The sequence below is a fragment of the Lissotriton vulgaris genome, chromosome 2_1, assembly GCF_964263255.1.
Source record: "Lissotriton vulgaris chromosome 2_1, aLisVul1.2, whole genome shotgun sequence".
Taxonomy (NCBI): domain Eukaryota; kingdom Metazoa; phylum Chordata; class Amphibia; order Caudata; family Salamandridae; genus Lissotriton; species Lissotriton vulgaris.
Genome location: NC_141687.1, coordinates 766,569,766 through 766,594,625, shown reverse-complemented (window position 1 = coordinate 766,594,625; position 24,860 = coordinate 766,569,766). Strand labels below are relative to the sequence as shown.

The 24,860-nt window shown below is 44.4% G+C and overlaps 1 protein-coding gene across 7 annotated transcripts in view; it reads right to left on the bottom strand.

The window, feature by feature from the left end:
• The window catches only part of UBR3 (ubiquitin protein ligase E3 component n-recognin 3), a 2,118,328-nt gene that overhangs the window by 1,004,622 nt on the left and 1,088,846 nt on the right, over nt 1–24,860 (bottom strand). For all 7 annotated transcript variants that reach the window (XM_086956098.1, XM_086956102.1, XM_086956099.1 and 4 more), the window contains exon 20: nt 1,454–1,595. In XM_086956098.1, coding sequence (XP_086812224.1) covers nt 1,454–1,595 — 142 coding nt within the window. The remainder of the gene's footprint in view (nt 1–1,453; nt 1,596–24,860) is intronic.

Below are 24,860 nucleotides of genomic sequence, written 5' to 3'. Positions count from 1 at the left end.
CAAAGTGGCGATGAGGGCAGATCTATTGGTGGAAGTCTGACTGACGGCTCCTGAGGATCCTTGCGTGGGTACGAGATAGACATCTGCTTTCTATAGTCATGGCCTAGCTTTTTGTCTTTTTTTAAACAAATGTTATTTTGTCAACAGCCATATATAGTCTGGTATGACCAGGTTTCTTGGTAGAAACAGTATAGCACAGTAATACATCTACGATGTCAACATCCATTTTATCCAATCGAAACAGAAAAGGATAGAAATAAGATAGAATCTCAACATTCAAAAGTTCAACATGTTGTGCCATGTCCATATTACAGTCTTTTGTGCAGGCCTCCCCTGGCCATAATGTCAAATTTGTTATTGAATCACACAACAATAAGCTCACCCACCGCCCTACAGCCTCAATACGCCTGTATCAGTTATTATGGGAGTAAGGGGCTCCAGATAAGGACCTCAATAGTTTGCCCATCTCTTCCATATTTTGGGGTGCTTCTGTGGGCATCCCCTCACTTTAAATACAGGTAGCTCCAAACCGATGCAGAAATCCAGCCCCTTTTTTCAACCTTCCAACAAGGGAGGGATGCTGCCTTCCATGCCTTAGCTAAGACCCGCTTTGCTAGTCATGGCTTTGTTTGAAACCTATTTTTTGAGGAGGGGACATCGATCTTTAGCATATTGAATTAGGTTTGAAAGACTGGCAAATTTGGGAGCGGGGCAAGAAAGGAACTGATGTCAGGGCACAGGGGTGGTGCTTATATGCTACTCCGCTCCATTCCTAGCACAGTAGGGAGCCGAAGTGGACTCCCATGGCGCCACCTAGTTGTGTACGGGTGAATTGATGGCGTAAAGTTTCTGAATCTTCTCAGTCGCATGAGGAGTATTCCAAGGTCAGAAATCTGTGGTTAGAAGTATCCATCAAAAAAACTTCAATTTTACCAGCAACGGTCATTTAACCCTTTTGGTTTTGCAACTACATTGCAAAGAACTTTTAGTCATTTTTGTTCAGAGATAACTACTTCAGACATTAACTGTCTTACTTTGAAAACTCTGCAGGTCTAGACATTGTGTTACTTTTTACAAAACTATAAAGTATATCTTTAATAAAGTCTCATAGTTCACTGCAGAGGACTACACCCGTTGTTAAAGGTCTTGCACCAGAATCATAGGGATGAGCCACATGTCAAGTCTACAATGAGGGAGAGGGCTTACAAAAACTATTATAGCTCAAGGTAGAAAGAAGGGCTATAAGGATGTTAAAACATTCCTCTCACCGAGGATAGAATTTTAAAAATTAAAAAGAAAAACAAACATTCGAAATTTGGAAGGGACAGCCTATATTAACCATCATTAACCATGAACAACTACTTTGTCTTCAGTGCAGCTCTCAAACATTCTGTGTTCTAACTATTTTTATAGCCAAGTAGTTCACTTCTGACACTTATATTGTTAAAATTACCTTGTAAAGCAGCGTAAACAGCACAATGTGTAAAGTTTTACAGTGCAAAAGCTTCAAGAGTCCTTTATAGCTAGGATGCAGAGGTGTTCTTTTCTTGAAAGGGGGCCATGGATTATCAGGGTATGTTCCAACTTGCTTTAAACTGTTGAGAGAAAAACATCAGAATTCAAAATGGAAATTCTAACTGCTATACAAAAGGCAAATGATGTATTGCAAATTATGCAGAACTGACTCCTAAATGTTGATAGTTGAAACAAACTTCTAAGCCAGATTTACAAATAATCATTGCAGTTTAGTCTCCTCTGTAGCTACGTAAAGCATTCTGAGAACAGCAGCATTGGGTCAATTTGCTTTGGACCGTTCGAACTACAGTACCAGCAAAGGATTATATTCAAAAGGGAAGCATGGTACTGGAAAAGTGTCCAAGGTGACACATTTATCTTGTAACTCCAACAGGGTCACCTCAGAATGCAGTGAGATGAATTATGATTGATCAACTCTCCCCACAACTAAATCAAACAACCAAGAACGCAAACTATGCTGCTGCGGGCCTGATTCTACCCAAATAAGCTGTTCTCTGTACAGCCATGTCGACCAAAAAAGCAATTCAGAGCAAGGAGTCTCTTTTAGAATAACCTGTCCCTCTGCATGTGGCAGCATGGATTGCAGAGTCAACGTGGTAGCATTGAAGAAGCAGGATATGTTATTAGCAGCATTTGTTTGATAGCTGAAGGCCGCCCAGTGCAGCATGCTCCGTGCTCCATTCGTGCCCGGATAACACTGGCACCTCAATCACTTGGAATGAGGTCAAATGAACAAAAACAGAAACTCCATGATTAATATCAGATTACAGGTGAGGACCAAAGAAATACCTGAGGCTTTGGTAGAATGGGAGGTATTACCAGGCTTCCCCATATTGCCAGTTCCACATATGTCACAAAGTTGGCCAGCCCAATTTTGGGAATTTTAGAATATAACAGACACCTGTTTTGTCTTCCATCACAAGGTCCTATATCTCTTACCCTGATATGGTTCCGTTAACAGATGTATCCTCCTGAACCTGATGTGATCAGGTAGTAGGAGTCACTGTAATGATCCAGCACTGGCATGATCTGCTCAAACCTTTAGGTTTAACAACCCAGCCTGACTGAACAGAAGGGAACAGACTGAAGAAATCGAAGGAATAATTTGATTAGCTTGACTGAAACAAAGTTACCAAATAGATCTGAAAACAAATCTAACACCTCTAAGGCAGATTTAAAGTTAACTGGTGCAATAAATGATTTTACTGTGCATTAGAAAAATTAATGGAAATGTGCGGCACAAATGACGCTTTAAAATAGAGGTCTGTGGCAATCTGGAGATGGAAGATAAAGACTCAATGATTTCATAGAAGGTAGGAGGGGTTTCATACTTTTGTCAATAAGCAAGATCATTGTATACAGTTACCATTACTCTTTGTATTCCATAACTTGCACTTTATAACTAGATGGTAGTTGAGTCTGGCCATAGCGATTAAATGATGTGCGTGGTGTTGATTAAACATTTACTTGAGTTTGAAGGAGGACTAGGATCAGTCTAACCACTTGAGAAGGTTAAGTAAACCATCAGGCCTGAAGCTGTGATTGATAAAGTATGTTTATAATAAATAACTTTTACTGCTCAAAATAAATGTGTCAATATGGGTCAAACACTTTTCTAACTCTTATTCGGATTGCAATCCCAATATAGTTAAACCATCCGACTATGGAATGATCTCGCCACAAAGGGAAATTTCTATTGGTGTTTGTATTGCTTTTTCATTATTAGATACTACTATGGCTAGAAAGAGTCCCTTCACAGGGGGAAACCTTGAGGCCCCAATATTATTCCCAGGATCTATACTGATCAGAGACTGGGACCCCAATACTAATTTCTTTTTTAATGTGTTATTGAATGGTTTAGATATACCAGATATTGTGCTGGGGCACATATATAAGGTTTTTAAAAAGGATGAAAGGGGAGTCTCTGGAACTATAGTCCGATAAGCCTTCTTGATAACTTGTAGATAGCTTTCTGCAAGCAACTTTTGGATAAGCTGCAGGTTTGACTACTTAGTGTTCAGACTGTATCCCTCTTAAGACTGCTTTTCATGCTAAGTTTAGCACTACTGACCCAGCCTTTTGTTTCTCACATACAACATGTAAATACTTACATTGTTCAAAGATCACCTGTATGTGGCCTGTGTTTGACCTGGTTCCTAGAAATAGGGATCAACAGGTGTCCTTCCCATATACTGGATACTTTAATTAGGCACCATCAGTCTAATAACGCCCTAATCCGACTCAGTAGGTGGGAGAATTAACCAGCTCCATTCCAATCTGTAGGAGGGTCTGGCAGGCCTGTGTCCTGATGCCCACACTATTCTCCCTGTTCGTAAATCATGTTATAAGTTATCTTAACAACTGCATGAATGCTTTCCCCAAACTGAAGTTCTATTATATGGCAGTTAGGGTCATTCTTGACACTGCTAAGTTAGCATGAGCTCTGCTGCCATGATGCTGCTTTTGCGCACGCAACTACATAACTTTATTTTGCAAAACTTTGTTTGTGCCTTTCACATGAGAGCTGTCTGCTTTCTGCGTTCTCTGTTGTTCCTGAAGTTTAGCCTGAACACAATGTGCAAGGTCGATAAACATGGCCCTTGTTATTCTGTTCTGAATAAAAACTGGTCAGTCTCTAACACATAGACAAAACATGCTAAACACAGCTCCTCTGCTGGAAAGCTTGTGCTTTTAAATTACGGGGGTGCATGTTGTTCACACACACTTGGAGAGAGACCTTTCCTTGGCAAAGAGCTATGCTGTTCCTATGATGTAAGGTATGGGGTCAGCTGACAAAGCCCAGGGATCTTCCTTTATATAATAAACCTCAACTTACCAAGGGGATGGAGGTTAGGCATTATAGTCCTTTTTCCACTGTCTGCGTATGATGACATCCTCCTTCATATTCTATGGTATTGTAACAATGCTAACTGGTCTAGGTTTATGGATTTTACTGCTGGTAGTGGCTTGTATACTGCATTATACAGCATGATAGTTAAAATAAACATTTTGATCTATACAGTGACTCTGACAATCCTTATTGAGGACAAGTATGAGTGAGTGAGCAAAAGGGTATGTCTTGCTACCGCGATTCCGGAGAGAGTTGGAGTGTTGTGTTCTGGGTTATCTAATCCTTTGTAGCTTCGTGATTATGTAGGAGAACGAATGAGACACTATAGCTAGTCAGTTTGGGGATTTTGGGTACTAAGGTGGGTGGAAGGTACAACCCCTATACACTGAGGTCCTATTTTCCTGCGCCTTGTTCTGTGTATGTGCAGAATCCCACAACAGTTCCAGCATTCCTTTTTGCTGATGACGCCCTGCTACTATCCAGAACCCAATAGGGTTTGCGAAATCTCCTGAACAGGTTTGACGGACAACAACAGAGAGGTAAAATAAAATAATAAAATATTCAAGAGACAAAATATATGGTATATAATCCACACAAAGGTTATAGGGGTAAACCCGGGCTAGGAAATACAGCTCTTGAACATGTTCATACTTTTGATTGCCTAGGTTTACAGGTGGACAATTCATTAGCTTGAGAGCCAAAAATCCAAAAGAGTAGCCTCTTAGTTCAGCGTAGAGTGGGTGCGGTTTTGAAAATGTACAGGTCTACTCATTCTAGATCAGTTTCTCCAGCTCTGCATGTTTATAAGCATATGGCCCAAGACAAACATGAGAAGCTTGATCTCAAACAAGGATCGCAAGCTATTGGGTTATGACCTGAGGGAATTGAAAACCATAGTCAAGAAACACCCACAATCCATGTAGGGCTAAATCAAAATAGTCACTAAATTAGCCTGTGCTTAATTAACCCTCTAATAGCTTGGCACAAAGAAGTCAGGATAAGAGGCGATGTGTAAAGTATTTGTGCAGCACACAAACCGGAATACAGTGAAAACGCAAGAAAAATCCCAAACCAATTTAGAAAACTATTATCAATTTTCATAAACAAAATCCCACCAAAACAAATTTAATACATCCAGTAGAACTAGAGTTATGAATTTTTAACGCTTTTAGCGTAAAATAGAACCTGAAACATCAAGGCGCAAACTACAGGTATTTTTGGTTGTGCAAGACTGAGGCAAAGTCAAAAGTTAAGGCTAACCGCGATGCAGTGCAGGTTGGATACACAAGGTGGATGGGACGCGGTCTCAGATTAACTTCGGACATGTAAGACATTTTGATGAAAATTTCTTTACAAAGTAAAGTACGGCGGGGCAAAGGAACCAGCAGCATCCCATGAGGAGGTATTGTCATCGTTAAGGCCCTGGACAGAGTTGGACTTTGTCACTTTTTTGGAAGTTGCAAATCTCCAGCAGGAAGAAGCTGCAGGCTGTATCCAAAGAGGTCTCCACGAATCGAGTCTACATAAGGATGACCTTACTCTACTGTTGCCTTTTTTTTCCCTCTCTCTCTCAGCCGGAGGAATACATAAAAGAGAAGAATTTGTAGCATTGGGCAATGTCCTATGAGGAATTAAAGTCTACATAGCTAAATTATTCAACTCCTTTAGTGGATGTTGTGGGCTGTAGTGTCCACACAATTCCTAGACAGTATCCCATCTAATATTAATGACAAAAACAACTTAAGTCACTATGCTCATGAATTGGGTACATGGATATTTGCAAAAGTAAACTAGAAATGCAAGGTGTAACACTGTGGGATTCAAGAAAGTCTTCACCTTGTGATGGTAGGCTTAGAGGCTATCGCTCTTGCTTCCAAACCACCACAAGTGATGAAACACTAAAGAGAGAAAGAAAATTCCTATGTTCTATCTAGGCAAAGCTGAATCCTTCCTCCTTAAGCAAGGAAGGGTGAGGATGTAGGAAGACAACTTTTTATGTTAAGATAGACATTTGTCATAAGCTTTGAGAAAAATGCCATTGTAGACCTACAGGACAACCTAGACCTAAATGGTAAAGGTGCAAGGATTAGAGAAACACAGGGTTTACAGCTCATTTAGATGCCCCTCTCTAGCAAAGATGGTTATGAAAGGGTGCCTGCCTTTGACGGTCATAGGCAACTTGTACTTAAGGTGTGAGAGCACTGGGTTTAGAGGCAGGCAATGGTATTAGAAAGCTCAGGTTTTCATGAATCATGCATCAAACTTAATCTACTGTGAGTAGAACTTGAGAATCCACCCCCCATCTCAAAGTCCTTCCTCAGGGACAGCCAGTGGCATTTCAGTGGTAAGGAGGCAGGGGCTCAGAAAGCCAGACCAAAAATAGAAGGATAACCAAACGCTACTAAATGCCCTTGGAATTCTGAACATAGGGCATTGAGGGGAATGCAGGCAACCAGGAACTTCGATTATCAATCAACAATTAGCCTCTTCTGAGAATTCTATACCTTGCACACTCAAACGCTCTGCATCTGGTATGAACTTGGGTTGCAAAGACCTCCTACCTCTGCATGACTTCTGACCTAGAAGGATAAGATGGCTCACAGGTTCAATATCCACTTATGCTGAAATAAAGTTATCTGCTCTACCCGGCTACCTGTGGGCTGAGCATCACCATAGTTTGGGAAACCAGAAAATATATGCGGTTCAAAATCAAAATCATCTTTTTATAGATCTCCATTGCCAGTCGGCAAAGTGGACTTGAATGAGAGGAACTCCTTTTCTGTATGCAATGGGTGAACTTCATTTTATCTGTGTGGATAATGACTACATTTCTACATTTGACATGACTTGAGTTAAGATGGTGTTTATAGCTAATAGGACTTTTATGGTCAAGATGATTTACTTCAAGTCAAACATATTTAAGTAAAGCGACATTCTGTAGGCTTTTAACTCGAGGAAAGTGCTGCCAGGATTTAAGACCTTAGAAAGGTAATGAAGCAGCCCCCAAGAGGCTGTTTAGCTTGAGTGTGTTGGGATGTGTGAGTGGTTTGGGTGTGCATGGGCAGCGCAACATGTAATTCCAATGCACACCACACAAAATCCCCCAGAGTACTTTTAACCTGGCATGAGAGACCAAGCAAATTCATGATTCTTGAAAGACCAGATGCAAAGAAAACACAAGTTGACATTGTTCTGTGCTGAAGGTAAAGCACATTGATGAAGGTCAGCCTCGTCAGTACAGGGAATGAATCTAACAAGGACCTTGTGTCTGATGATTTTAGAGACTGTGTCAGCTACAGCGAATAGTCATCCCTAGAAAAGTTACAGCATCAAGGAGTCCCAAATGATCTGAGGCTATTGCAAACTTGTACAAACACCCTCCTATTGCCAGCTGATGTGTACCACCTCGTTGGAGAACAAACAGCACCTGATCCCTCCAAAATGAGAGTATTTTCCTAGCACAAAATGAAATAGCTTGAGAAAGATTACTGAAGGCTCAGGATGAAAGGGGGTCTTTGCCTTGATGTACTGGCAAACTAAGACCAAATGCTAGGACATTTCAGTGCTTAATGTGTGCCAGTATTTGCTTGTGCTCAGCACCAGCCGGTATGGCTTAACACATACACTTACATGGTGGCACTATCAGAGAACATGAGCAACAGCACATAAAATTTCAAAACACATACCAGCTCATCCACGCCATTCTTACAGATTTGGGAGACATGGAATGAGCTTGATGGTTAGTAGGTAACGTTGGCAGTGATATTTAGCAGCTCTGACTAGGGCTCTGTATGGTGCAAGCCGCAGTGGCCTGCCATTAAATACCTTAGGACACAGCACTTATTTACCTATTTGCTTTTTTTAAATATACAAATAAAGCACTGGGAAGTTTCATTTCTAGTTTGTAGCATCACCATTTTCTAAAGTGTGAGAGGGGATTTTCTTTTTATTACGGGACTTGTAGCTTAACAAGAGGATTTGAATTTAAAATCCGCAGTGCCAGCTGTATAATTCATACAAGCATGGAGAGCTTTGACCTCATGAGGTGCACTAAAATTATGAGACATGTTTACTAAATGTTGTACAACAATTTTCCAACCGGTGACTTAGAGGTTACATCTCACTATACTCAACAGTGCAAGGGACAGCCTTGGCTTGGCCACAGTATCCACAGGTTGAGGAGCGCAACTAACTTCAGTGGTCAGTTGACTAAATAAAAGGAACCCTCTATCTCCCATAGAAATGACCCACAGAATAAGGCTTCCAGTTGCAAGTAGAAAATAGATGTTGACTACTGAGAAAGTAAGAGAACAGAAGAGAAAAAAGAAAGAGAAATATCTTCTTCAGAAGGACATTTTTCTGCACTGAAAGTTCAAGAGGAAAAGGTGGCAGATCACGCTGGCATGACCGAATACAGTAGCTCTTTTTGAATATCTAAGTGGAAAAGAGCATCTAATAATATGCATTCATGTCCCTGGCACGAGAAACCCAGGATATGAAAGTTAGTCAAAGCTATGAAAAACGCAACAATACCAAGTACCCAGTTTGAACTAAGGTCCATGAGGTGGGAAACAAATGTGCTAGACACCATTTTTTGATCGGAAACTGATGCAGAAGAGCAAAATGATTTCTGATGTCAGGAAAACTTTGAAACCCATTGACAATGGCAACATATTTGCATTGCACACTTTTGTTCCATGCATTTGGAGGTGAGCTGACAAGAGTCATTGTCCTAGTATGTCTCAGCAATTGCAATAGTATCTACTTGATTCTCCCACAGAATCCTACTGCTGGGCTCCAAAGACTTCAGAGTCAAGCCCCAACAATGCACCTTGAGCCCCAGGAGTGTGACCAAAAGAAACCCACTCTTAAAACACCCCATAGCCTGCTCAAATTCAAGGCCTTGTTCATACAGCATACTGGAGTAGAAACGGACATCTCATGTCTCCCTATCCGATTAATCAAAGATCCTTCAAGAGAATGAAACACGAAGGTAGGTTTTTGAGACTCTGGAAGCTACAACTCAACCTGAGACTTGAAGCAGTAACTCAATCTGAGATCTTAAGACGACTGCAAGCGATTCATTAAGTATATGAAAATAAAACTATTCTAATTTTGGGACCAGCGAGCAACCAGAAACGGAGAAGGTAGCAAGGCATGCTGACACAAAGCACGCACCTATCTGGCTTCTACCAGCCATAGGCATTTTAGCTCACTTTGAATAGCAGATAAATGAACTTTCCTACTATCCTGCACCCTAGAGAGACCAAGACCCATTCCAAAGTTTTGTTTGGTCATTTTCAATAATTCGGAAGTTTACAAGAGTCGTCCACTTAGTCTAGTGTCTGGCTTCCTTATACCCCCACACATGGCTTTCTCAAACTTCACTTTATCAAAATAAGACCCTCTCTATAAATTGATACAACCATGGAAAAGAAGAGATAAACACTGCATTTTGGTTGTACAGGGTCTCATTGAGTTTTGATAACTGGTATGTCTGGAGAATTTTATGGCCATGGTTGGCTGGTACCCAGGGCACCCTAACAACCCCAGGTATATCTGAAAACTAGAGACAAAAAGGTGTATCATGGCTTATATGGTTCCCAGCACATGGTCTTTCCTAGAATGGCCTGCAACTTTTAAACTATATCTTATCTAAAAAAGCATTTACTCTAACAAGTGGGATGGCTAAAGTATTTGGGCCCTAGAATGGCTGGTACCAAGGGAACCATACCAACACAGGATAGTTCTGCAAGCTAGGGACCCTATGGTATCCAAAATAGTGTGGCTTTCATGATCTCACTGCAAATTCTAACTAAGAATGTCCTGCAAAGGTCCACATACTGGTGAAAAAACTAGATTTCGCTCCATTAGCATTTTAGGTAATATTTGTCTTGTGCTTACTTTTTTCATGCATTTGTCACCAGCAAGAGACTAGCGTGGACAGAAAATGTCTAGTGAGAACTGGATGTGAGCTACAGATGCAACTCTGAACATGTCATTTTATAAACTGTAAGGAAAATACAGTGAGCAGGTATCTTAAGTGCTGCTGTGCACCCAAGGGCATACCTCTCATACAACCTTTAGGCATTGCAACTGTATCTGTGTCCCGAGTAATTTCATAAAAAGTTTCGCCCTGGACAAACAAAAAAAACACACTTTCTCCTATAAAACTTTTTCTTTAAAAAAGTTTACATATTTTGTCTATATTCTCAGGCCCCACAAGGGTACTTTTCACACCATGGGTACATTTATAAACTCGAAAATGTTCCTAAAAAATGACAAAAACGTACTGTTGTCAAAAATGACCTATGCATTTGTTGGGGAGGTTAGAATTCAAGAGGGTAGCTACATCATATTAACAGTGAGTGTCTTCAGTGGTGGGAACTATCACTAAGAAAACGGTGATCACGTGTCATTGCACATATGATATAACGTATAATGGTTTAAAATGTATAATTGTTCAGCATGCAACGTGACTTCCCAAGCAGCCTTTTAAGCAAATTACGGACAAAGTTACTAATAAGACTTTTAAGGCATTTTCTGACTTTTAAATTCTTAAACTACCCCTGGGAATGCAGCAACCAATTAGAAAATAAATTGTTCCCGGAATAAAGGTTATACAATATTTGCTCATGCTGGCAGGCAATACATCACTCATTTTGACTGTTCACTTAAAAATAGAACCAGAACAATGAACATAAAAAACTGAAAGGTTAGCATGGTTTTCAGAAAATGTTTCATGCCTCTAACCAATGCCTATTTTCAGACTTAAATGAACAAAACACACACTTTGAAAAATAGGCATTATGCTTGCAAGTTATATTTTTTTATTTGAAAAAATGAGGCAGCGATAGTTACATAAAATGCCAAAAAAGTCATTTAGTTTCCCCCATCGAATTTTAGATTAGACAGCTTAGCATTTTGTATACATTTGTTCCAATTTTAAAACTAAATTGTTGATTTAAGTTTACAACAAAAAAACAGTTACTTTTATCTTGAATGGTTATATCTCCAGATAAGCAATAATTTTTGCACTGCATCCCTTGCAAGCCCTCTTACCTTCCTTTTCTGTGTCACCGCTTCCTATACGGGGAATACCGCCTTCTTCCCTAGGCTATGGGCTCACACTTATGTTCCTGTATTGTTGCCAGGATTTCCAGACTTTTTTGGGGCATCCCCCTCCTCTATAAACCTGCTTCTCAACAAAAGTGCACTAATCCATATCTTCCTTCCATACACATATGTCAGATGGGTCCCTTGCTCTGCAACTCCTTGCTTTATTTCCTCTGACCGCCAAGAGCCCCAAAGCTACTAGTAATTTGGTATATTGTGGCTGATCACCGTCACCCCATATATTAAGCCAGTGTTCTGACCAATCTCTCCACTCGAGTACCCATTGCTCTGTGAAGACAATCCCTCACTGTAACCCAGTAGCGGGGAAGCTGGGCACAGGACCCGTAAGTGATAATGAAGTCTCCAGCTCACATAAACCCCGATCTAATTGCAACTTCTCTTAAGGCTAGTAGTGCCTTGTCCCCTTTCCTATCATAGAGCAGGCCCACGTCCCTCACCCAGCCCGCTCTTCGTTTACCATAATATCGAGGGAGTTGCCGTATATTTTCTTACATCATGTTGGTCGCTTTTTTGGTCAATGGTTCACCCAGCTCCCTAACTTCTTGTAGTGAAGATTTGTCAATTAGCGGAATTCTTAGAGATTTAGTGACTCTGGCTACATGCGTTGCTAGCGCACGTCTGATTTTCAAGTATCAGAAAATCTCTGAATCTGCCAATTTGTACTCCCGCTTGTGTGTCACAAAGGACATCATGCTGAACTTATTTTTTGTTAGTGCGAGTATTTGGTTACAGCTGGGCGACTTTTGTGTATTTCCCCCGTTGTCCTAGAGAGACTATTTCACAATTAACTAACACCCTGAGGTACAGCTATATGGACAGTGGGGGCATGGCTATATTGAGCAGTAACTATACTAGAGCAAAAGCAATAGCCGCAAAGAAGACTGTTATGCAAGGAATGAGAACATGAAGTTGTGCTGTAAATGGTGAATTTGAAAGACATACAGAGCAAAATATTGCATAGCATATACTTTGACAATGGGCCACCAGGAAACCCAACAACATGGTAGCATGACAGTGAAATAAAACAAATGAAGGTGCAAGGGAGATTAGTCAATAGCACCCTGTCTTTGCACTAGACTAAGGAATCCAAACAACACAACGTTATTTAACAAAAAAAGGTATACATTTGAAAAAAAATGTATACGTAATTAAAATAAATACATCAAAGACTACTTCACTTAATCTCCATTAGAAGCTGCACTTCATGCCACATCTTCAGTCTTACATGAGCTCCCATTATAAAACCCAATCGAACAATATTACCACCCTCGATATGCAACGGGCTTGATGGACAGCCCATTTATTCAACGACAAAGCATGAAATTAACCTGAAAGCGAATGGCTGAATGGCAGTAACCCAAAAGCCACTCCTTTTCTGCATTCCGCATTGTAACTTTTTTTTAAAGAATTGAGAACACAAGGTCTTCCTCTTTCTAAATCGGTCTGTAATTTGATTGAAACAGAGTATGAGTAATGTGCTTTTTTGTTGGGGGTTGAGGGGAACACTTGTGGCTGGGTCAGACACCTGTGAGTAGCAATGTGGCAACAAGTGTTTAACAGAGCTATGGGCTCCCATGTACCAAAGGCCATTCAGCCAATCACACTGCTTTGTAGCAAAAGATTAATAGTGGGGCATGCTCGTTGCCCACACAAAGGGCGACTAATAGCACTGGTCCTGCAAAACAAGCGCAATCTCTTGTAACTTGCTCTATGGTGGTGGCAATGTTTTGCTGCCCCTTGCTCTCTGTCACACTACGGCCCTGACTACTGTTGGCCTAGAAAATACACAATATGTATTGCAAAAATATATTCAAACATCTGGGATTGAATTTTATTGGGCTCAACAAACAGCAGCCATTCATGATTCTATGTCATGAACAAGGCAAAAATTAGACTTTTCTTTCTCCACTTTTGTGTGTCCATGAGTAGTTCATAAGCACAACAAAACTAAATTTCCCATGTGAATTTATGAAATGGAAAGAGAAAACTCCTACAATAATGTCCCATCATGAAGCTATCTTCCATCGACTTCCCCCATAAACGCTCTATCCTCCTCTTTCCTCACTGCAGCAGCAGCATCAAGCGAAGTGATTTGTTTTTCTCTAATTTTACGATGTAATATAATGCTTTAGGTAGATTTATTGTCTGTGTAACTCCTGTATACGTGTATGCTTATTAACCCTGAGCGTAGGACTACTCTACGCTTGCATAGTTTGCGCAACTACTCGCTACACGAATTGCATGTAGCACAGCACAAAAACGTGAAGCTTAGCGGGCATTTTTTGCTTGCTCGCAGTCCTCAACGTCAAGTTGGCGACCGTGAGCAAGCAAAATGACATCCCGGCGAGACTTTTTCCTTGTTCTCGATCAGCAACATCAAGTTGCTAATCGCAAGCGTGGAAAATAAACCTCCCGGCGAGATTCTCAACAAGGGGAGGTCAGGTTTCTCATTGCGAGTGGTCGCGTATGCTCGTGACGAGAAACTACCAGTCCGCGTTGAGAAAACTGCTGCTCAAGTACAAGTCTACTCGAGCGGCAGAAAATGACCGCTGGCAGTTACAAGATGCCGTTTGCAATGATTGCACAGTGCGGACAAGCATCCGGTAATGTGCAATCAGTGCGAACAACCTTTTCCCTACCGCACTACGCAGTTCGCGTAGCTTGCGTAGTGCACTTTCCGTGGCTACTCGTCGCACAACTACGCCCGAGGTTAATGCTTATATTGTGCTTGGAACTCGCATACGTCCACTCTGTCAGCGCGTATTTATTTTTTTCCTTGCAGCTCACCGCTTAACGGGCATTGGAGCGTTTATCGCTTCCTTCACAGCCGCTGATACTGAATGCAGGCTCTCTACGCGGTGCGGCCCTCCGACTGCTAGGGGAATCACGTGACTTCCTTTATGTGCTAGAGCAGGTCTCTACCTCCCACGCGGCTGGCGTCTCTACCTTCCGCTTCCTAGAGCGCAGAGAGACACGCACAGCTCCTTCCCTAACATGGGGGAAGTTCAGATACGCTTTGTTGGTCAGTCAAACTAATTGAAAGCCCTTGCCTGGAGCAATAACACCTGTGGTATTGGGTAATTCCAGCCTTGCTGGGGAGACCAGCCCAGGCAGTGGTCCCAGGCCCAGAGTCCTCCTCATTAACCCTTTGGGAAGCGTATTACAGGGAAATTTCCCTCTTTTATCCCCTATCCTCACTAATGATACCATAGAGGACTTTAATCTTTACTGAGGAGGGAGAGGATTTTACTTACCTCCACACAGACGATCACTTCTGGCAAGTGATAGATACTTCTATTTTCAGGGCGGTTTCCCAGATAGTTGCACCCTTGGAGAGAAAAATCCTCCAACTCCAGGTCCAGTGCCAAAAAAACCCTCAGGCTGAGGGAAGACCTTTCGTGGGCCCCAAACCCCATACCTCCAGGGCAACCCTTCACCGCCACTGCAGACCCCACTCGGTAGCACATTGAAGAGGCAGGAGTAGATGTTGCATTTGCACGTCTGAAAAAATCCTTTATTGACTCCCAGGCTCCTCCAAGTCCCACACGCCTCTTGGGAGACTTTGAGGGAACCTCTGAGGACCAAGACACCCCGCCTACGGAGGATCCAGACAAGCTCCCAGACCTCGGATGGGGATGGGGATTCTGACAGACTCTGGTGACCAGCAGCGGCAGGCCCTGTCACGGAACCCCAAGACTCAGGGAATGATATGCTGAACCCAGATGATCTTCTACACCCGAGGTCAGCGGAATGGATCCCTGCCCCTAAGGTGGCAGCCTATATGGCTGCCAGACTTCGCAGACCGCTTGACAAATATGTAAGGAGCTGCCTCCTCGCAGAGTGCCCAAGGCCGGCATTGGAGGGGAAGGTCTCCTCACGCTGGTGGTGGATGCTAAGATGGCCACCTTTCTGGCCAAGTTTATTTGGGACCCAAAGAAAGGTATTGCATGCCAGGACAAGTTGTAGGACACCGCTGGGCCTTTAGCAAAGATTCTGGATATGGCGGAGGACGTCAAAACCACAGGCACGTTAATCTCTCCAGAGGCGCTTTTGAACTGTGCACAGAGGGCAGTATTTTTTGGGGGAAAAGCAAATGCCGCGATTTCCACAAAACAGCGCCAGTCCCTTTTAATAAAGATGGGCCCTAAGCTGGGAGAACTTGCCACCTCGGAGGCCAGACCAATGGCAGAGGGCAACCTTTTCGGTGACCCCTGTGTCAAGAAGTTAGGAAAATTTGTAAATACATTTACCTCCCTTGACAAAGCTCAAATGTCAGAAAAGCGTATCTTTAACCCTCGTGTTTTAGGCACAGGCGGTTATGGCCGGGGGCATTCAAGCGGCAGAGCTTACAACCAAGCTCCCTATAAAACCGCAGAATCCCGCAGAGGACAGTGCCAAGACCCAACTAAGTGTGGTGACTTCTATCCCACAAGATCATATTTGCGCCGTAGAGGAATAGCCAATGGGTCCTACAACAACAAGGTAAGTGTTTAGAGTTCAGTGGGTATAAGAATAGGGGGCAGACTGCGGTTATTCTCTCACAATTCGGCCTCATTAACCTTGGATGCTTTGGTCCTGCAGACAGTAGAGGGTTTCCAATTAGAGTTCTTCAATTGTCCCGCCCAGGCAGCCCGCCACAGACCTCTTTCCTTGCCTGAGGAGCAGATGTGACTGATATAAACGGGAAAACTTCAGACCGGTTGTCGAAAGGGGAGATTGTGCCTTCTACCCTTCACCCCAGGAGAATCCTCAGCAACTTATTCCTGGTGGAGAAGCTGGACAGGAGTCATCATCTAGTAACCAATCGCAAGGAATTCAAGAAGTGGCTGGTTTACCGCCACTTCAAGATGGAGGGTATCCTCCTTCTCAGGGACCTTCTCCAGGGTCAAGCCTGGTTGGTCTGCCTGGACCTCAGGGATGCTTACCTCACGATCCCCACACAGATGCTTCCTCCAGATCAAGTGGAGGTCCCAAATATTCGAGTTCACCTTCCTCCCTTTCGGTCTATCCTCCGCATCGTGATGCTTCACCAAAGTGATGAAGCCTGTGGTGGAGAACCAGATGTAGCACCGAAGGAGTATGCAGTTCCTGTAGGGTGGGGAGGAACAAGAAGGAGGCTAGGTGGGGAGGAACAAGAGGGAGGCTAGGTTGGTCAACACCCCATCTTTTCTCCTTTTGGGGGATTTCAACATTCATGTTGCTGTTATGGACTCTACTGAGTCCAACCGCCTAGGTGAAACCCTATCCATGGCCCACCTTAAACAATGGGTCGATGCTCCAATTCATGTGGGTGGCCATCTTCTCGATCTGGTTTGTACCAATTTTGATATTGTCATGACCTGCCCTGAGAGCCTGATATGGTCGGACCATGAGCTGATTAGGTTCTCCTGGTCCTTGGATAGAGCCACAGGGGTTGGGGGTATTCCCCCACTTGCGCATTCCCAGAGGATTAATTTAGCCACCTTGACTGAATCCTTATCCCGAAATTGTCCGATATTGACATCTGAGATTGATGCAGCGGTTAGTGCTTTTAACACACATGGGTGGAACAGGGGTCAGCTGCCTCCATCAATAAGGGATGTATTCGTAGGATGCGGTCTACCCCTTCCAAACCTTGGTTCTCCCACACCTTACGGGAATTGAAACTTGAATGTAAGAAACTCGAACGGATGTGGAGACAAGCCTACCTGCCTGAGGCAAAGAGCGATTTGCCTGCCGCTCAAAAGGACTACTATGCTGCGATTAGAACAGCCAAAAGTAGTTTCTATGCAGGGAGAATTGAAAAAGCTAACAGTAATAGCAAGGAAATCTTTTCAATTGTTCAGAGCTTTTTATCGCCATGTGCTGCGCAACCTATGCTGCCTTCATCTGATCACTGGTGTGAAGAGCTCTCCTCTTTCTTCACAGATAAAATTGCTGGGATTCAAGAGGACTTGCGAGTTGTCTGTGAAGGTTTCAAGTCCTCCCCAGCACTACCCTATCTTTCTATGCCTAAGCCAGTTGAGCAGTTTGTTGTCTTCTCTCCCTCCACCGAGTTCGACATCCTAGCAGTACTTGAGGCCCTGAAGTCGGGGTCCCCTTCTGACCCGTGGGGTGGCTGATACAGTGTATAAAGAGGCTACCCAGATTGTTAATCTTTCCTTCTCCTCTGCAACTGTCCCGTCATGCTGGAAGCAAGCCAAACTTCTGCCGCTTTTAAAAAAGGCCGGGTCGGACCCGGCTGCTCCTTCCAGCTACCGGCCTATTTCATTGCTGCCAGCCTTGGCTAAAGTCTGCGAGAAGATCGCGTTTAGACAGTTAGATAGTTTAATTGAGTCATCTCAGGCTCTGCACCCGGCTCAATCAGGGTTCCGGGCTGCCTACAGCACTGAAACGGCGCTGGTTGAGATGTCTGAGGCGATTCGGGAGTGCCTAGATGGAGGTGGCAGAGCGGTTCTGATTTTACTAGATCTCTATGCCGCCTTCGATACGGTGCCCCACGCCTTACTTCTTACCAGACTGGCAGCCGTTGGCATCTCTGGATTAGCACTTGACTGGTTGACATCATTCTTGGATAATAGGACGCAACAGGTGTGGATGTCACCACACGCCTCCTTGCCCAAGAAACTTACTACAGGAGTTCCACAGGGGTCTACTTTGAGCCCCCTGCTTTTTAATATTTATGTGACCCCTTTGATTCATTTGGCAGAACAGTTGGGGGCTAAAATAATGACCTACGCCGATGATACCCAACTTCTGTTCACCTGGCCAAAGGACAAGTTGTATACGTCGGTGGTTCAGGTCTGCCTATCATCTGTCTTTCGCTGGTTAGCACTTGCCCAGCTCAAGTGTAATGAAGAGAAGTCCGAGGTCCTTTTCTATGGTTCCTTTCCCGATAATTTTAGAGACCTCCTATGGCCACCAGATCTGCCTTGTCCCAATTCCATGGGCGGCTCTGCTAAGAACGGTTTGGGAATGATCTTTAGTTTGAGGACCATTTGAAAAAACTTACGGGCGTGTGCTTTGCTACTCTCAAAGCCTTACCGCAGGTTTTTCCACTTCTCCCGAGAGACGTCAAAGAGACTGTCACGTGCTCTAATCATTTCTAGGCTTGATTACGTGAATGCTTTGTTCAGCGGCTTACCTGCTTATTTGATCCAACGGCTTCAGGTTATTCAAAATGTGGCTGCACAACTTCTGTTCAAGCTGCCCAGGAGGTCTAGCGTTCGCCCCCACTTACGCAGCTTTCATTGGCTTCCGGTAGCCCACCGGATTATGTTTAAAACACTGGTTCTCTCTTTCCGAGCGATTCATCAGCTCGGACCTGTATACCTGAGGAAAAGGTTTGCTCTGTATGTTCCGAATCGCTGCCTCCGCTCGGCTAATCAGTGGCAAATGATTATGCCCAGATTTAAGTATTCCAGACTAGGAGGCCAGTCTATTTCAGTCAGGGCCGCCAGGGCCTGGAATGCTCTTCCTTTGCATCTTAGGGCTGCCCCGACCATCGCCGCCTTTAAGAAAGGGCTGAAAACTCATCTGTTTAATTTGATTCTATAACTGTCAGCTCCTCCCCGCTATCTGTGTTACCTCACTCTCCGCGCCAGGATACTTGCCAGTAACAAGTTTTTATAACATAACATAACATACTCAGGTGTGAAGTGTGGGTTTCTCCCAATTTGGGAAGTGGGACCCTCACACACACATTTGGGTGTCATGCTTCATCATAGGGCTTTCTCCTAGTCTGCCCAGCGCTGCAATGCCAGACAGGCACCCTATGAGGGGCTCTTTGTCGGAGATCTTTTTCCCAAGCCATAAAGATGAAGTGCGTAAGAGGGGCAGTGTGGTGGTGATGTGAAGAGAAATAAAATGAGTCGAGGTGGTGCTCCAAAATTAACTTTAATCTGCAAGTCCACTCGTCTCAATTAAAACCAATAGGGAAGTCATCGGCAATTGTAATGGTCAGAGGTGTCTATGAGTGCGTAGTTGTGGTCAACATGTTTCTCACCTTACGTGTAAAAATCACTCAGCAATTCTTCAGGACCTATTGTGATGCACTATCTACACGGGTGGTTGGTTATGGAAAATGAACCAATCACTCAGTTGACCTGTCAATGAGGTACCTTAATTACTCAAGTCATAGGACCAACCTAATGAGTTCCAAAACAGAGAAAGAAACGACGATACATGAATAAGGCATGCACATACAGTAATTTTGCCTCCAAAACAAAATTAAAAACATGCCACAAACACATGCACAAGTGGTTAGTGCAACACAAAAGATGTATGGCCAGACAGACAGAACAAGCATAATCGTGGCACACGTGACATACACAAAACATACTAGTGTCATTGGTGTTAACCAATGACCGTAGGAAATGGCGCGATAGAACTCACCCAATTTGGGTTCAAGTCAGGCCTCATCAATTATTAGGCAGAGCAACGATCGTTACAAAAGTTAACAACATGCTGGTTTGAGGAGGAAAAGGGGAAGATAAAAAACACGATGGATACAAGCGATAATGATAAGCTGCCCACAGGGAGCATGCTGCCAAAGTGACAATGATCTCTGGTGCAGTAGGGGGGGAGGGATTCATTCACTTACTTTTCCTGGAAATAGGTGCCAGGAACCTACCCCTCGCTCTGCCTCGTTGGGAGGAAGCGAGGTGAGTGAAGCCAGTAGGCTTTAGTAACCCGCTCCCAACCGGTGGGGAAATCGACCCGGAAGAGGATGGGTCACGTCTGCATGGGTCCACGCTAATGTGTTCCAGAACTAGTGGAACATTCGGCGGCCATCTTTGGAGGCTGTCACAGCTGTAGGCGACTGGTCAAAACTTTTCAGCCATCTTGGAACGTGAAGGGAAGAAATGCCCTGACTGTATGTAACAGCAAAAAGGCATGTAATATTTCAAAATGTTTGAAAACGGTGAGAAATGTGCCTAAATTATCGACCCTGTCGGTATGTAGGCCGAAATCAAACTAACACATCAGGGCACAATGATCATATGGTGAAACGTCAACAGGTTGGTCCAGTCACAGCAGTGTTGCTGGACCGGGGATGGTGAATAGTCGAACCTCTAGATGCGACAAAACCATGCAGAATGTTGCAATTGTCATAATATATGGGAGGTGTAAAATCAGTGATGGTTGTGGGAAGGAGGGGGTCCACATGGCCATGGTGTCTGGGACTGCATGAAACCAGAATTGGTTGTTACGGCTAACTGTGCTCATGAGATACAAAGTCACCGCTAGTGACGGCGGTAGTATCTGTGGCTAGTGACATCATCAAAAAACAGAGGGAGTCAAAAGCAGCAGAAAGTGGGTGGAGGAGGCTCTAATTATTTACACCCCCTAAACCTCCCCCCCCCCGCCCCCCCACCCCACGGCATGTCCTCATTGAGCCCATCACTACTGCAGGATAGTCTAAAGATCCAGAGTTGTTTGTTCTCTTCTAAAGAGACCTTGTTTGCTAAGGCTGGGGTGGGCCTCAATCACACCTGACGTATCAGACTGCTAGTTTACTTAGACTACATACTCATAATGAACCAGTGCACTCAGCGTCTGCTCTCTCAAATGCAACAGGCAGTGAATCTTCTAGAGTCCATGGGTTTTGTGATCAACAAGTTAAAATCAAGTCTCATTCCTTCTCAAAGGATCCAATATCTTTATTTGCATTTTTTCTAAACATGCAAGTAACCATAAACATTTACGAGGCAGGGATCAAGTAACCACAACATGTGCAATGAATAGTGTCATACATACTGTTGAAACATTATAAACTGTGTCCGATACTAGTTCTGTATAGCCGGTAGATGACAGAATAATTTGATCTCCATACATTACGTTGGACTCAGCTATCAGAAGAAGTGCACTTTTATGTCCATTAGGGTGACAAAGTATTCACTCTATCTGACCTTGATGCTATCGTTTTGTCCATGCCCCCAAATGGCATTCCACATGAATTTCTGTACCTAAATGTCCAATTTAAGAAAAAGGATGATGCAAAGTATGATACAATTTATAACCAAACAATCCAACAAAACCATCATCAAGTAGTCACCTGGGTCGGTGTACATAGGGGACATAGACTGCCATCCCATCTCAACTGTACCAAGCTCGCCATCCCGTCCCTGTGATACCTGATGTGGTAAGCAACTAGGCCTCCCCTACTGTAGTGCACATGCACCTTGGGAACGACCCCCTCCCCATGTCTACGCTTGGTTTATCCGGAGCCTTGGGCGTTATATGTCTGGGGATTAGTGTCCGTGTTTCTCATATGGAGCATGGAATGGTCGGCCCATCTTTGGTTTCCCAAACCGATATGGTGATAAGAGTCCGAAGCCAGCGGTTTAGGCTGGGGAGTTCTATGTGAGCTGTCTCTACCGGAGGAAAACGGTCCTCTGTAGAACGGGACCTTCACATAAACTGCCTGGAATTAATAGCAGGGACCTTTGCTGTGAAATGCTGGACCAAAGAAATGGCCCAATGCTGGGTCTTACTCTAGATGGAAAAAGTGGTGGCAGTCCGGTATGTCAATCACCTCGGTGGGACGAAGTCCAAAGCCCTATCGGATCTCGCACGCGACCTCTGGGAATACTGCCTAGCCAACTAGATCTCGCTGTTGGTGGAGAACCTTCCTGGCATCTCCAATCAAGAGGCATACTGGCACTCCCGTCATTGGAAGGACACCAGTCTGTGGAAACTACACCCAATGGTATTCCAGGACCTTCAATCCCATTGTGGCCTTTCTCGATCGACCTCTTTGCCTCCAGGCTAGACGTCCAGTGGAGAGGTATTGCAGCTGGCGTCCAGACCCGGGAGCGGTAACTGCAGATGCATTTCTCCAAGACTGGAGCATGGAGAAGGGTTATGCATTTTCTCCCTTTGCAATGATCATTAGATTGTCAACCCAAGTGCGGAGGCAACAGGCGGATCTAATGGTGATTATCCCAATTTGGAGATTGCTAGCTTGGTTTCCAGTTCTGATGCAAATTTCTATCCTATATACCCAGGACATAGGTACCCCAGGGGCCTCCCAGGGACTGCAGCATGTATTGTGCCACCCCTGAGAGGTCACTCAAAATGACACAACAGGTCTGCTACAGCGGGCCTGTGTAAGGTGGTGTATGCGCCCCTTACTCAGAAATAAGTTCCCTAGATCTACCTTATATCACTGCACATATAAAACTATGAGTCACCCCTATCGCTGGTCTTATCAATCCTGAAGGCAGGGTGCTGGTTTTTGTGTGAGAGGGTGCCCATGCATGAGCCGGGCCCCTCTGCAGCCTTCGGAAACTCTTTTCTGGGGTTGTTCTGTGATGCAGCCATACCATATACTCTTGAGGGCATTATAACCTCACTGTAAATGCGAACTTTGAAATGGCTGCAAGGAAACATGTTGTGTTTGGTGTCAAATATCTTGGAATCCTACCTCCCCGCCAGTCCTGGCAGGGGAGGTATGATTCCACCCTCCTAGAGGGAGAAATGTGACTACACCGGTACATGTGGTACCAGCTGAACAGAACCATGGCACCACAAAATGGATGCTGCTGACCAAAGACACGCGTCTGTCCTCTGCTGCTGGACGAAACTCTGGCAGGGGAGGCTGGCCAATAGCTTTCCTGTCACAGGGAGGTGTAACCACCTCCCAGACAGGCTTTAGTGTATTGGGACTGGGTGGGTGCACTCCAAGAGTGCTTTGACGTCTGCACTGGGGGCACGTTTGGTGTCCCTATGCATAGTCCAGCACAAACCCGTTGCAGGTGTTACCAGCCCCTGCTCTGGAGCAAAACTGGACAAAAGATATGGGTGTAGCCACCCCTCTATCCTGACCCTCCCATAGGTGGGTCCCCAAAGTTTGTCCCACCCCTTCCTTGGGTATAAAGTAGGAAACCCTGACTACAGGACTTTAGATTTACCTGGACAAAACTCTGCTACAGAATCCCATAACTTCAACAATCTACACATCGTTGGATGACCAAAGAATCTCCCTTGGAGTAAAGGAGTTACTCCCCTGCAAGGCAGCCACCAAAGATGCATCTGTCTGGTTTGCAACTACGCAGCTCCTGAAGAACTCTGAAGACTTTGCAACACAGGAGGTGGTTTTCCAAGCTTCACAGAGGCCGATCCGTGCTCTCAGCAAACCTGAGATCCAAAACCCTCGTGGGGAACATGCAACCCAAACCCCTGGACACCGTGCACATTTGCAGCAGCATATGCTTTTTGGCGATCTCCAAGGCTGTGCTTTGGGCTACTTGTAGTCCAGAACCCGAGCAGTGATTCCACCAAAGATTACTGGCTTACACTCCACGAGTGACCCGTGGGCTGATATTTAGTGATTCCTCTCGAGTAACCTTGTCCGTCGACTTGTGGGTCCCTGAGAAGGGTACTCTAACTTTTAACGGGCTTACCTGGTTGCTCCAGACGTGCTCTGACTCTCCGTCGCTTGGGGAGTCACCAGGACCTTGCTGGTCCACCCCAAAACCTTTTTACTCTCACCGCGTGGGTTGCTGTTGCCAAGGCTGGTTAGTCTCCGATCCGGACACCGACCACCCAGCACTCAACATTCTTCGTGGGACAGCTCGCCTGTGGACTCTGGTCGTCGTGGACGTCTCCTGGTCCCCGTGGCAGCGGAGTAAAGCTTCACCTCATAGCACCTGAAACACCGGACATTGGTGGGCATTGGTCTACCGTGCCCCTGGTCACCCGTGCCCCTGGTCACCCTGAAGTGAACCAGACTCGGTCCCCTTTGCTTTCAGGTTCTTCTCATCTCCTATCCAGGCTACGATCACACTGGACACTTTTGCTTTCCACAGCAGCAGCACTTTGCAGCAACTCGCCATTGAAAACAGCGATGATTCCACATACCATTTGGCACCTTTGCACCCGGCTTGCCTGGGTGAGGTAACATGAGTACTCCGGTGCTCAAATGGGTCCTGGCTTTAGAACCTTCTAAGTCTAAAAGGGTGTGCTCCAAGTACTCTTCGAAGTGTCCTTATTCCTTAAAACTCCAACTGCGACTTTCCCATAGGATTGTATGGAGCTTGCAGCTGTGTTTTCACACTGCACGCGTCCCCCGTGGGTCCCCTGTGACTCTACCTTGGGTGGCTCCTTGGAGACTCAGTAATTATACGTGCTGTAGGCACTGTGTCTGGTCAAGTCGTGGTTCTTATACCACTTTCTTAATACATAATTTGGTCTCCCCCTGGGGCCAATTGCATATTGTGCTATTTACTTACGTTCTAGTGTGTTGATATTGTCTCTTGCTCTCTAATCTCATAAAGAGGTTAGTAGACAGTGTTTAGTAATAAATACATATATTCTTTATATACCTGGTGTGGTTTTCCTTTCATTTGGTCAA